The sequence below is a fragment of the Acomys minous genome (genome assembly GCF_964271855.1).
Source record: "Acomys minous genome assembly, chromosome: 14".
Taxonomy (NCBI): Eukaryota; Metazoa; Chordata; class Mammalia; order Rodentia; family Muridae; genus Acomys; species Acomys minous.
Genome location: NC_140496.1, coordinates 42,372,443 through 42,385,207, shown reverse-complemented (window position 1 = coordinate 42,385,207; position 12,765 = coordinate 42,372,443). Strand labels below are relative to the sequence as shown.

Sequence of the window (12,765 nt, the reverse complement as noted above, 5' to 3'; positions counted from 1 at the left end):
CATGCCTTCCCCCCCCCCCACCCCACCCCAGTCACATTTCCCCGGCTCCGGCCGACCGCGCGGAGGGATCCCAGCGTGATCGGAAGCACCACGGCGGCTGTGACCCGAGAGCCGCCGCGAGCCCATGGAGGGGACCCCGCAGGGGGTGGCGCCCGCCGCGGCGCTGGCCGCCGTGCTCAAGCACAGCTCGGCGTTGCCGCCCGAGAGCGCCCCGGTCCAAGGGTACGACTTCAACCGCGGCATAGATTACCACGCACTTCTGGAGGCCTACCGCACCACCGGCTTCCAGGCTACCAACTTCGGGCGCGCGGTGCAGCAAGTCAACGCCATGGTGAGGCGCGGGGCGGCCCAGGACGGGGCTGGGGACGGGACCGCTCCACGTGGATTGGCGTGTGAGTGTCTGGGCGGGCGGAGTCCTGGTAAATTTCCGCTCTAGGGTGGGAGGGGTTTCGGGGGTGGTTAAAAGAAAGGCATTGTAGGAGGAGCTTAGCGCGGAGACAGTCCTGGATTCACTTTTCCCTGTGGAAGGAGTTTTGAAAAGATACTGTGTGGGTTCTAAAAGGGAAACACAAACCCTAAGTGACAGGCGTGGACCTGGAAAGGGAGGGCTAGTGTGTGCACTGGGTTGAGCTTTGTTTCTGTTTTGTTTTGTTTTGATTTTTTGAGACAGGGTTTCTCTGTGTAGTCTTGGCTGTCCCGGACTCGCTTTGTAGACCAGGCTGGCCTTGAACTCACAGCGATCCGCCTGCCTCTGCCTCCCGAATGCTAGGATTAAAGGCGTGCGCCACCACGCCTAGCTGTGGTTTGGTTTTGTAGTATTACTGTATCCCTGAGTGCGATCAAACCCTGGAATCCAATCCAGCTGGGGTTCTTTGACAGAGGTTTGTTTGTTTCTTTTTTTGGTTTTTCGAGACAGAGTTTCTCTGTAGCCTTGGCTCCTGGCCTCAGTGTGTAGACCAGGCTGGCTTCTCCTCCCAGAGGGCTGGGATTCCAGGTGGGCGCTGCCACACCGGGCGAGGTTTGGCGTCTTAGTGCAGCTTTCCTGTCCCCTTTATACCCAGATTGAGAAGAAGCTGGAGCCGCTGGCGGTCGATGAAGACCATCACGAAGACCTGACCCAGAGCCGCCGCCCACTCACGGGCTGCACCATTTTCTTGGGCTATACTTCCAACCTTATCAGTTCAGGCATCCGGGAGACCATTCGGTACCTCGTGCAGCACAATATGGTGGGTCCCCGTTAGGGCTGTGCCCTCAGCCCCCTTGGGCCAGTTCACTTAAGAGAAATGGAGAGGGTTGGCATATTTGCTGCCATGTGGAAGAACTGCTTTTGGTTTCCGGCATCCACATGGTGCCTCACAAATGCCTGTGGCTTCGTTTCCAGGGACATAGTCAAACACTCATACACATGAAAAAAAAAAAGTAATTATAAGAAAGGATGTGAGGAGATGAATGTTTGGTTTTGGACATGCTGGCAGTCCTTATGCCTCAGCCTCTGAGTTCTGGGATCACAGGAGTGTGCCACTTTGTCTGGCTATGGCTCTGCTTTAAACAGAGGAACAGGCTTGAGCTGGTTCTGTTGCCGAGCTCATGCTTTGGGTCTGGACGCCCTCAGGCTGATGTTAGGAGCCACTGCTTAGAATGAGGTTCAACGCTGCTGCCTGTGACTGCAGGTGGATGTGTTGGTGACCACTGCTGGAGGTGTGGAGGAGGACCTCATCAAGTGCCTGGCACCCACGTATCTTGGCGAGTTCAGTCTCCAGGGGAAGGAGCTCCGGGAGAACGGCATCAACAGGTGGGGCCCTGAGTAGTGGTGGGGGCAGGGAAGCTGGGCTGCGGGTCTGGGTAGCTGATGCTGACATCCCTCCCATCCCCAGGATTGGGAACCTGCTGGTGCCCAATGACAATTACTGCAAGTTTGAGGACTGGCTCATGCCAATCCTGGACCAGATGGTGTTGGAGCAGAACACAGAGGTGGGGCTGGAGGGTCTTGGGGGGGGGGGACCTGCATGGCGGAGTCAGGAGAGGTGGGGCTGGAGGGTCTGGGGGGGACCTGCATGGCAGAGTCAGGAGTGGTGGGTCTGGAGGGTCTGGGGGGGGACCTGCATGGCGGAGTCAGGAGTGGTGGGGCTGGAGGGTCTGGGGGGGGGACCTGCATGGCAGAGTCAGGAGTGGTGGGGCTGGAGGGTCTGGGGGGGGGACCTGCATGGCGGAGTCAGGAGTGGTGGGTCTGGAGGGGCTGGGGGGGGGACCTGCATGGCAGAGTCAGGAGTGGTGGGGCTGGAGGGTCTGGGGGGGGGACCTGCATGGCAGAGTCAGGAGTGGTGGGGCTGGAGGGTCTGGGGGGGGGACCTGCATGGCGGAGTCAGGAGAGGAGGGTCTGGAGGGTCTGGGGGGGGGGACCTGCATGGCGCGGAGTCAGGAGAGGTGGGGCTGGAGGGTCTGGGGGGGGGGACCTGCATGGCGGAGTCAGGAGAGGTGGGGCTGGAGGATCTGGGGGGGAGCCTGCATGGCGGAGTCAGGAGAGGGTGGGCTGGAGGGTCTGGGGGGGGACCTGCATGGTGGAGACATGAGTTAATACTGATGCTCTCTTCCTGGTTAGGGTGTGAAGTGGACACCTTCCAAGATGATCTCCCGGCTTGGGAAGGAGATCAACAACCCGGAATCTGTGTATTATTGGGCTCATAAGGTGGGTTGGATGGGGACAGCATTCCTAGGCTCTGGCAAGCGCTGACTTATTTTGTCTTTGCAGCCACCTGGGAGTCTCTAAATTATTTTTAGTCCTCCCAAAGTTAGATGAGGAGTGTCAAGCGCAGAGAGGCTGGTAGCTAATCTGTCCATTGAATGGAGGGTTCTCCTAGCTGTGCCCTACACTATTGGGACCACTTAGGTGTGCTGCTTATAAAGTCACTGGGCCTGACCAGGCTCCCAGAGACAGTGCAAAGTAATGAGCCGCTGCGCAGTGTGCCAGCACCTTCTTAGAGGCCTGCCTCCACATGTAAAGCAGAGGGCCATGTCCACCAGAGAAGTCAAGCAGCCTGCTCAGGGAGGAGGGAGGGACGTCACTGGTTGGGGATCAGAGCTCTTTTGCACTGTGTGGTGTAGCTGCTAACAGGTCCTGTCTCCACACCAGAACCACATACCTGTGCTGAGCCCTGCACTCACAGATGGCTCATTGGGTGACATGATCTTCTTCCATTCCTACAAAAACCCAGGCTTGGTCCTGGACATCGTTGAAGGTGAGGTGCTAAGGCCCTGGGAGAAGGAGGAGGAGGAGGGCCCACTGAGGCCAAGGCCTGACCTCAGCCGTCTCTCCCAGACCTGCGACTCATCAACATGCAGGCCATTTTCGCCAAGCGCTCTGGGATGATCATCCTGGGTGGAGGTATAGTCAAGCACCACATCGCCAACGCTAACCTCATGGTGAGTGGGGAGGCCACCCCTGCCCTCTGTTACAGACATATGGCATATGGAGTTATATTGGGGCGAGGCAGTCAGACAGCAGTAAGTGACATGTGTGTGATGTGGCAGTAATTCTAAGGGCATGTAAGTGATGTCAGTCAGGTAAGGCGGCTGTAGTCCCAGCTACTTGGGAGTCAAGGCTGGAGGAAGGCTTGTATGTAGTCCAGGGGCAACCTGTAATGGGAAAGGAGTGCTGGAACAGGCTTCTGGAAATGTGACCTTGAGCAGAGATTTTTCAAGAGGCCTCCCACAAGCCTATGTATGGGAAGGGCATTCTCAGTGAGGGGACAGACAGTACAAAGGCTTCAAGGCATCTGAAGTAGCCAAGGAACAGCTTGGAGTGGAGTGGTGAAAGCAGCCTAGAGGTTGCACTGCTGAGCTAGCTGGGGCTGTGGGACAAAAAGAGGGTTTTGAAACTTGCTTTGAATGGGGACGGACTCAGGAGGAACACATTTGTCGAGGCCCTCGGGCCTGTGGATAGAGTAATGCGTCTGGGACAGAACAGTGCTGAGGTGGAGCAGAGGTAGGTGTGGGCTTCTGTAGAGGGCTGGTGGCAGTTTCTGCTGAGCAGAGTGTTAACAACGAGGCTGCCCTGTACTTCCTCTTTGATGTCCAGGCTGGTCTGGACTTCTTGGATCAAATGTCCTCTTGCCTTGCTCTGCCTGGTTTCTGGAACTACAAGCCTTGCCTTTGTCAGCACAGCTGGCTTGTGCTGTCCCTTAACCAAAATACTTGGTGTTTTGTTGTTTTATATTTAAAATTTGAGTGTTTACATACACACTTTAGGGCAGGAACCTAGAAGGAAATCATGTCCAGGATTTAAACATGAATGACATATAGCTTGGAGGTAATTGGAAAAAAAAAAAAGACTTAAATTATGTGTATACATGTGTCTGTGAGCACTTGTGAGTAAAGTACCAATGCCCCGAAGTCTGAAGGTGGGCACTGGGTCGGTGGGCGTGAGCCACGTGACATGAATGTGGGAGGTGGCTGGGTTAGAAGCATGGTGGTCACCTGCTCAGTAACCTTAGGCACTGGGCCCTCCCTCCTTGGCCCTGTTGTCCCTCTGTCTATGGCTTCTGACCAGGCCCTGCTCTGCCCACAGCGGAATGGGGCCGACTATGCTGTTTATATCAACACAGCCCAAGAATTTGATGGCTCAGACTCGGGAGCCCGACCAGATGAGGCTGTCTCTTGGGGCAAGATCCGGATGGACGCACAGCCAGTAAAGGTAGGGGCTGGCTGACGAGGACACAGGGTCCATGGGCTGTCCCATGGCTCCATGGCTCACTCAGGGTCTCTGCAGGTCTATGCTGATGCTTCTCTGGTTTTCCCCCTGCTGGTGGCTGAGACATTCGCCCAAAAGGCAAATGCTTTCACAGTTGAGAAGAACGAGGACTAAGAAGATTGTGAAGACTCCAGGTCCTTGCCACACCTTTATTTATTACCTTTACACACCAGCCCTGCCCCGGGCCCACTCCTTGGTCAGCAGCATTTCTAGAATAAATGGTCTTTTTGTTGGGTCTTCTGAGTTGGTTTGGGTCCTGGTGTCTGGGCCCTAAGCCTCAGCCTGCCCCACCCTCTGCCTCATAGGTCTCTTCTCGCCAGTACTGGATGCTGCCTCCCATGGCAGTTAGCAGGCAGGGTTCCGTGGGATGGTAAGCTAGTGACTGGACCACACTAGAACCCACCGGCAGGGCCAGTACCAGGGCACCCTAAGGAATGAATGGTAGGGAACAGTGGCTGTTAGTCAAGCTGCCTCCCTGAGATCCAGCTCAAGTCTTCAGTCACCTCCTCCCTGACTTCTTGGTGGTGCTGAGAATGCTAGGCAAACCTGGCCACTGAGCTACACCCTTGGCCCAGAGACTCCTAGCCTTGAACATAGCCTATAATCCCAACAGGTGGATCTCTATGAGTTTGAGGCCAGCTTGGTCTACAAAGCAAGCCCAGGATAGCCAAGGCTACACAGAGAAACCCTGTCTGGGGGGGGGGGCGAGAGAGCAGGAAGGCCCTGGCTCAGTCTTTCTTGTAACCCGCCCAGAACCAACTACAGCCACCGCCCTTCTCCAACTCCTTTAGCACGCGCTGCTCCCCTTGCTTGACATGTCCTTCCTGCTTCCCCCCATTCCTCTTTCACATTCCAGCTTGAGAGGCAGCGTGAATTCAAGCCCAGCCTGGGCTATACAAAGTAAGACACACACCTCACTGCCCTCCCTGCCGGAGGTCCCAGCTCAAACTCCTGACATTACTGCTCTTTTGCGGCCTAGGAGTGGCTGAGGTAAACATGTAGCTGGCCCCGGGGCAAGAAATGCAAGGGGAAAGCTCACCTCCACTAGGTCCCAGAAGAACACCTTCCCGTCCTCAGAGCAGCTGACCACGTGTGTGTCACGCTCGCTCAGGCAGCAGTCCAGCTTGTACTTCTGGTTCTTATGGCCAACATACCTAGCAGTGGGTGGGTAGGATCAGGGGGCTTGTTCTGCGAAGCCTCAGAAGTGGAGTGAGGGGGAAAGGCCAACCATGGGGACTCACTCGCCCAGCAGCTCCCCTGTGTCTTTATCCAGAAGCCGCAGAGTGGAGTCCAGGCTCGCTATCAAAGTGCACTGCCCATCCCGGCTGAAGCAGGTGCAGGTGATGGGGCCTGGGAGAGAGCACGGCAGGCAGGTGACTGGGTGCTCTTGCCTGTCCCACCACCTGCCATGACTGTCTCACTGGCCTCTGGGACCACACTCACTGCCCACGTAGTCTGAGAAGACCTGTCCCATCCTTAGGTCATAGCGCCTCACGCGGCCATCCACGGAGCTGCAAGAAAGGGTAGGTCAGTCTAAAGCACTGCACCCTCCCGCTCCAGGGCAACTGGTGTCTGCATGCATTCGTGGCCAGGCAAAGATGCTCTTCGGCTTTGTGACTCAGGTTCAGGGGACGATTTTGTCCCACGTTAAGGGCTTTCTTTTCCAACCCCCCCAGAGCTCTCTAGAGGCTACACTCCTGATTAGAACAGCAGTCAGCCCTACCTGTCTGGGTTCTATGTCTGCACATTTGTTAGCTGTAGCTCAGGAGTACACTTTATAAAGTTGTGATTACCTGCTTTTTCAAGACAGGGTTTCTCTGTGTAGGCTGCCCTGGAATTTATTCTGTAGAGGCTGGCCTTGAACTCACAGCCATCTGCCTGCCTCTGCCTCCTGAGTGCTAGGATTGAGGGCGTGTGCCACCACGCCTGGCTGAGTTCCATTCTTAGCACAGCAAATAAACCAGAACCATGTAGCAGAATGTGCAGCCTAAAATTTGCTATCCCTGGTTAGATCCTGAAATCAGCCTACTACAGATGCCAAAGCAATTTGTGTTCTCGGGGTGTGACTCTCTCCCCACCTGCAGCACCCCCACCGTTTTTTATCTCACACGTATGAAGGCTTTGTCTGTAAGCCCCAGCCCTTAATGCCCACCCCCACCCCCCCACCCCCGAGAACTCCCATCCCCCCTTTTGGTTTTTCAAGACAGGGTTTCTCTGTGTAGCCCTGGCTGTCCTGGAGCTCACTCTGTAGACCAGGCTGGCCTCCAACTCAGAGATCCACCTGCCTCTGCCTCCAAGTGCTGGGATTAAAGGGGTGCACCACCACCGCCTGGCCTTTCCCCCTCTTTTGAGACAGGATCTCATATAGTCCTGGCTGGTCTCACATCCACTTTGAGTTTGGCCTTGAACTTCTCTCATATGCTGGGATTACAGGTGTCCTGCCATACCTGGCTCACCAGGAAACTTTGGAAGCACAGCTACTTCAGGCCAATCTTCCCCTCAAAGAAATATGGCCTCTCACTACTCTCAGAAAAATAAATGCTCAAATGCCTCCTGCGGCCCTTCAGACCTCTCCTCCTTCCTCCTATCTGGCCTAATTGCACCTGCCAAATTCTTCTCCTTGGGGCATGTGCCTGCTCTCCCTCCAGCTAGCCACTAGGTGGCTCTAATCCACCCAAGCTTGCTCTCCACCAATCCTACCACTTCTGCCACCGAACCTGGGAATTCTCAATTCCCTTGTCCTGGATGTGATTACATTTGTCATACTTTGTTTTATTTATTTGTTTTGTTTTTTGAGACAGGATTTCTCTGTAGACCAGGTTGGCGTCAGAGGCTTGCCTGCTCTGCCTCCTAGGTAGGATTAAAGGTGTGCACCACTACTGCCCAGGTCTAGACAGGCTGACTTGCTCTGGTCCTCCTGCCTTGGCCTTGTCAATGCTGGGGAGATGTATGTCACCACACCTGTATAGTTGGCAATTAGCATTTTTTTGTTTTTGTTTTTGTTTTTGAGACAGGGTCTTTCTCTTTAGCCCTGGCTGGCCTGGAATTCACAGAGATCTGCCTGCCTATGCCCTCCAAGTGCTGGGATTAAAGGCGTGCGCCACTATGCCTGGCTCAGGGCTGTATTCATTTATGTATAAATTATATTTTTTGGATTCATTTTTATTTCACATGTATGAATATTTTATCTGCATGTGTGTATGTGTACTGTGTGTGTGTCCCTGAAGGGGCCAAAAAAGGCTGTTGGATGCCCTAGAACTGGAGATACAGATTGTTGTTGTGAGCCACCATGTGACGCTGGGAACCAAACCTGTGTTTTCTGTAGCAGCAACAGTGCTTGAAACCACTGAACAGTCTTTCCAGCCCACCATGTGTTGGTGTGGCCCACAAATATTGTAGTTTCTGCCTATGAATAAGCGTGTTCTTAATTGTTATCTGAAGCCAGCAATGCCCGCTAACAGGTTATATAAAAGTCATTTCCTCATCTGCCTTTAAAAGTAAGACAAGCTGCCAGATGGGGTGGCACAGTCCTGTAATCTCAGCATTCAGGGAAGTAGAGGCAGGGGGATCTTGGTGAATTCTGAGTCCAGCCTGGTCTACAAATTGATTCCAGGACAGCTAGGGCTATACAGAGAAACCTTGTCTTGAAAAAACTGAAGGAAAAAAAAAGTAAGGTTCCTGAGTGCTGGGATTAAAGGTGTGCGCCACCATTCCCAGTGTTTGCTTGCTTTTCAAGACAGGGTTTCTCTGTGTAGCTCTGGCTGTCCTGGACTCCTCTGTAGACCAGGCTGGCCTCGAACTCACATCGATCTGCCTGCCTCTGCCTCCCTAAGTGCTGGGATTATTCTGTGCTTTTAAAAAAAGAAACCAACATTAGAAAATTCTCAGTACAGATGATCCAAGTTTGATCTCTGGAAACCACTGGGGAAGCAGAGGCAGAAGAGTCAAGGGTCAGCTAGCCTGGAGTACACAGTATGCATGGCAGAAACAGCAGGAGAGACCCTGCATAAACATAACAAGAAGAGAAAACTGACTCTGTCCAGACCTCACACATTTATTTTACTTAAAATAAAAAAATAATTCCAGCTTGAGAGGCCTTTGACCTCTGCTGATACCCCTCCCCACAGTACACATACCCACATACAGATGTACATACGCTAGTCTAGTTATTTTTAAATTTTGTGTGTATTTGTGTTTTTGCTTGCATGTATGTCTGTACCATGTGCATGACTTGTGCCTATAAAGGCCAGAAGAAGGTATCAGATCCCCCTGGAATCGAAGTTACAGACAGTTTACTTGTAAGTCATCATATAGGTGCTGGGACTTGAACCTAGGTGTCCTTTGAAGAGCAGCCAGTGCTTTTAACCACTGAGCCATCTCTTCATCCCCCACAGTTAACAAAAATACATCTTAAAAGACAAAACTACTGCCTGTGTTTGACCTTTTGGGACACTTATTTTGATTTACAGAATGAAGGGTTGCCTAACTCTCTGAGCTGGGCCAGTCTTTGAGATGCACACCTATAATTGCAGCACTCAGGAGGCAGAGCTGGGAGCGTTGACACAAGGTCAGTCTGCTCTACATAGTGAGTTCCAGGACAGAGTGAATCCTTGTTTCAAAAACAAAACACTTCAGGGGGGGGGTTCAGCATGGTAGGTCATTTTTCTTTTCTGTCTTTAGACAGGGTTTCTCTACATGGCCCTGGCTGTCCTGGATCTCACTATATGAACTAGTCTGACCTCGAACTAATAGATCTAAACGCCTCTGCCTCCTGAGCGCTGGGGAGTAAAGGCCTGCGTCACCATGCCTGCTCTGGTTTTTTCTCATATTCTTAGCACTTGGGCAGTAAAGGCAAGAGGATTAGGAATTGAAGGACACCCTGGGTTACATAAGGTCCTGCCTCAAAAAACCAAGCCATGGCCACTCTTCTCTCCGGTGGCACCAGGGCAGGAGTGAGGTCCTGGGTCTACTACTTACCCTGCCAGGATCTCATGGTCTGACACCTTTACACTAGAAATGCCATCTCTGGCCTCATCTAGTGTCTGCACTGGCTCAGGCTTCCGAGAACGACAGTCCCAGCATCGGACACTGGAATCGATAGAACCTGTTAAGCCAACATGAAGGTGAGGCCAGGTTTGGGTCTCTGTGCATCCACCAGTTTCCAGCTGCCCAGGCCCCAGACTCACCAGACAGAATGACTGTGGCCTCTTCATTAAATTGAACGGTGTTCACCTTCTGAGAAACAGGAATTACTAATTTAGAGGAGGGGGCTTTAGAGTGTTGGGATAAAGGTGAGTGCATGTTAGAGCAAGGGCACATGTTACTGGTAGGGAAGGCGAGAGGTTCTGGTTAAACTAGAAGGCAGTGAGTGCTTGGTGACTGCCCCGGTATAGGAGAGGGGCACACGGGGAAGACTGTAATGGAAGGATTTCCCTCCTGCCACCGACACACGTTGTTAATGAGGGTCTTCTGATTTGTACTCACTCCAGCGTGGCCCCGAAATTTGCGCACGACCTGCCCACTTGCCACATCCCACAGGACCACCGTCTTGTCCCCACCACCAGAACAGAGGTGGCTGTTGTCGAAGGAGCTGCCGGGCAGGAAAGAGACGGTCAATAGCAACTCCCGATCCTTGCCCCCGCGCTCCTACCCAGCCTGGTTCCGGGCTCACCCGGCCGCATCCAGCACTTCGTAGCCGTGGCCACTGTACGTCCGCAGCAACGTCCCACGCAGCGGGTTCCACAGCTTTAGGGTTTTATCGCTGCCGCACGTCAGGCAGTAGTTGCCATCCACTGGGGAACAGAGGCGGAGGTTAACCTGACTGCCGGCCTCACACAGCGGGAGCCGCGATGAAGACGAGGGTGCTTACCATTAAATCGCACGGCTCGCACCGCGCCCTGGCCGCAGTCCAGCGTCTTCAACCGCTTCTTCGGCAGCTCCGGGGCCCGCGGCTTTGGCTCAGGAAAAGCCATACTTCAATTGGGTTAGTTAGCTGCCTGGAATTGCTGCCCTCTGTACTGAGAGCCTGAAAGGACCCAGGCTTTCAAAATCCTAGCTCGGGTGTAACCTTATTATTGTCCCCCAGGATTTATTTCCTGCTTCGCACTTCCGTGATCCAATTTTCAGCGCGTTAAATACAGTGTTTGGGATACTGGAAGCCCCTTTTAGTCTCCCTCCTCCCTTTCCTACTTTCCAGGAACCATTCTGGCCTTTTCTTACTCTCCGTCCTCTGGTTCAGAGCAGTCCTGGCCACCGCCATTGGGAACAGAAGCGCTAGGCTACTGGTGTTACTCTAAAAACCACCCTTCATTCTCACGCCGGAAGCTGCTGTTCTAGCCGTAAAAGGACGGTGCGGTCTTCAGTTTGCTATGTCCACCAACAATATGTCCGACCCACGGAGACCCAACAAAGTGCTGAGGTGAGCAGCCCAGCAAGTCATGGCAGGGCGTCTCTGGTTGTGGCTGTGGGGGTCCAGGCCAAGTTGGCCCAGGTGGGACTTGATTGCGCCTGACACTTGAACATGTCGCAGGTATAAGCCTCCGCCCAGCGAGTGCAACCCGGCTTTGGACGACCCGACTCCGGACTACATGAATCTCCTCGGCATGATCTTTAGCATGTGCGGCCTCATGCTTAAGGTGGGCGGGGTTGAATTTCCCCGGGGGCGTCGGCTGCTGAGGCCTGGGGGCGGGTTCAGAAAGAGGGGAGTCCCCGGGCTGTGCTGGCGATCAGGACTGAGGGGCTTGAGGTCAGCAGCGGGTTGGAGCTAGGATAACCGTCCCCAAATTTAGGGGAAGTTGGGATTACAGTTGTTGAGCGGGTTGAGGGTGGGGCTTGACTTTGAAGCAATTAACAGACGACTTGGGGTGCGGGGCGGGAGGGGGGGTGCGGGGGAAGGCACTCTCTTTAGCTTTAGCATGTGGGCATTAAAAAGCCGTTACTAGGAAGGGCGTGGTGGCGCACGCCTTTAGTGCCAGCACTCGGGAGGCAGAGGCAGGTGGATGGCTGTGAGTTCAAGGCCACCCTGGTCTACAAAGCGAGACCAGGACAGCCAAGACGAACACAGACCCTGTCTCAAACAAAACAAAACAAACAAACAAAAAGCCATTACTGAAGCCGTTAAGTCTGAGAGGATGTGGTAGGGTCAGCGGTACAGGACACATACACGCATCAGGACCGGAACTTGGATCTGAAGGGTTGGTATTGAGGTACTTCTTGGGGACAAGGTCCGAGGGGCAGGTGGAACCCTATATCTGAGGGTCTGGGTTTTGGGGGTTCCTTGGCATACCTCTCACTGACCCGGTTTCCTCACCCACCTTCCTTCAGCTGAAGTGGTGTGCTTGGGTTGCCGTCTACTGCTCCTTTATCAGCTTCGCCAACTCTCGGAGCTCAGAGGACACTAAGCAGATGATGAGCAGCTTCATGTGAGGACTCAGAGGACCCCTTAGGGAGGGGGAGCTCACATGTCTGCTGTCTGAAACTGACACCTCTTTTCTGCCTCAGGCTCTCAATTTCTGCCGTCGTGATGTCCTATCTACAGAATCCTCAACCCATGACACCGCCATGGTGATGAGACCCAGGAGGACTGGAGCCTGTACACAGACACACCTTCCCTTTGGCCCAGCCTTAGGCTAGCTGCCTCCACCCTGCCCTCAGCTGCTGTCCTACACTTGCTGGAGTGTGGGCTCTGGGCTCCCAGCTGATCGGAGGGAAGTTGGCCCTTTCTTTGAGGTCCTACTTCTGCCTTGCCAGAGGGTTAGACCCACAGACTTCCCTTGCACCGTCCTTCCCATGGCCATTGTGATGGAAAACCCTGCTGATGTTTCTAAATATTCACCTGTTTCTTGAAACCAGTTGATATAAAACTCTCCACTCTGGTTGGCTTGTATTACTTCTCCCCTGCTCCTGGGGTGCTCTGCTCAGGGAAGACTGTCTTGGGTGCGGGCCTGCAACTGAGGTTTTCGTCTTGTTTTTCTTTTCTTTCTTTCTTTCTTTTTTTTTTAAATTAGTTAATGTTCATA

The 12,765-nt window shown here is 53.6% G+C and overlaps 3 protein-coding genes across 4 annotated transcripts; 2 read left to right on the top strand and 1 right to left on the bottom strand.

Annotated features, from left to right (window-relative positions):
- Positions 1-16: 16 nt before the first annotated feature.
- On the top strand, positions 17-4,990 carry DHPS (deoxyhypusine synthase). Of its 2 annotated transcripts, none has more exons than XM_084756513.1 (9): positions 17-331; positions 1,062-1,226; positions 1,671-1,792; positions 1,875-1,971; positions 2,600-2,686; positions 3,131-3,236; positions 3,317-3,420; positions 4,565-4,690; positions 4,766-4,990. In XM_084756513.1, exons 1-9 carry the CDS (start codon positions 125-127, stop codon positions 4,859-4,861), a joined length of 1,110 nt encoding a protein of 369 aa, XP_084612639.1. In that variant the 5' UTR covers positions 17-124; the 3' UTR covers positions 4,862-4,990. The 2 variants fall into 2 exon arrangements, with proteins under 2 accessions (XP_084612639.1, XP_084612640.1); XM_084756514.1 differs by lacking the exon at positions 17-331 and adding an exon at positions 530-548.
- Positions 4,867-10,757, bottom strand: WDR83 (WD repeat domain 83). The gene is made up of 9 exons (XM_084756523.1): positions 10,617-10,757; positions 10,419-10,539; positions 10,232-10,337; positions 9,934-9,982; positions 9,725-9,851; positions 6,191-6,258; positions 5,989-6,097; positions 5,787-5,901; positions 4,867-5,174 (listed from the first exon to the last, which is right to left on the bottom strand). The coding sequence occupies exons 1-9, from the start codon at positions 10,717-10,719 to the stop codon at positions 5,025-5,027; spliced, it is 948 nt and encodes a 315-aa protein (XP_084612649.1). The 5' UTR covers positions 10,720-10,757; the 3' UTR covers positions 4,867-5,024.
- Positions 10,758-11,030: 273 nt separating this feature from the next.
- Positions 11,031-12,621, top strand: WDR83OS (WD repeat domain 83 opposite strand). Its single transcript, XM_084756541.1, has 4 exons — positions 11,031-11,165; positions 11,277-11,382; positions 12,071-12,168; positions 12,248-12,621. Exons 1-4 carry the CDS (start codon positions 11,116-11,118, stop codon positions 12,312-12,314), a joined length of 321 nt encoding a protein of 106 aa, XP_084612667.1. The 5' UTR covers positions 11,031-11,115; the 3' UTR covers positions 12,315-12,621.
- Positions 12,622-12,765: the final 144 nt, after the last annotated feature.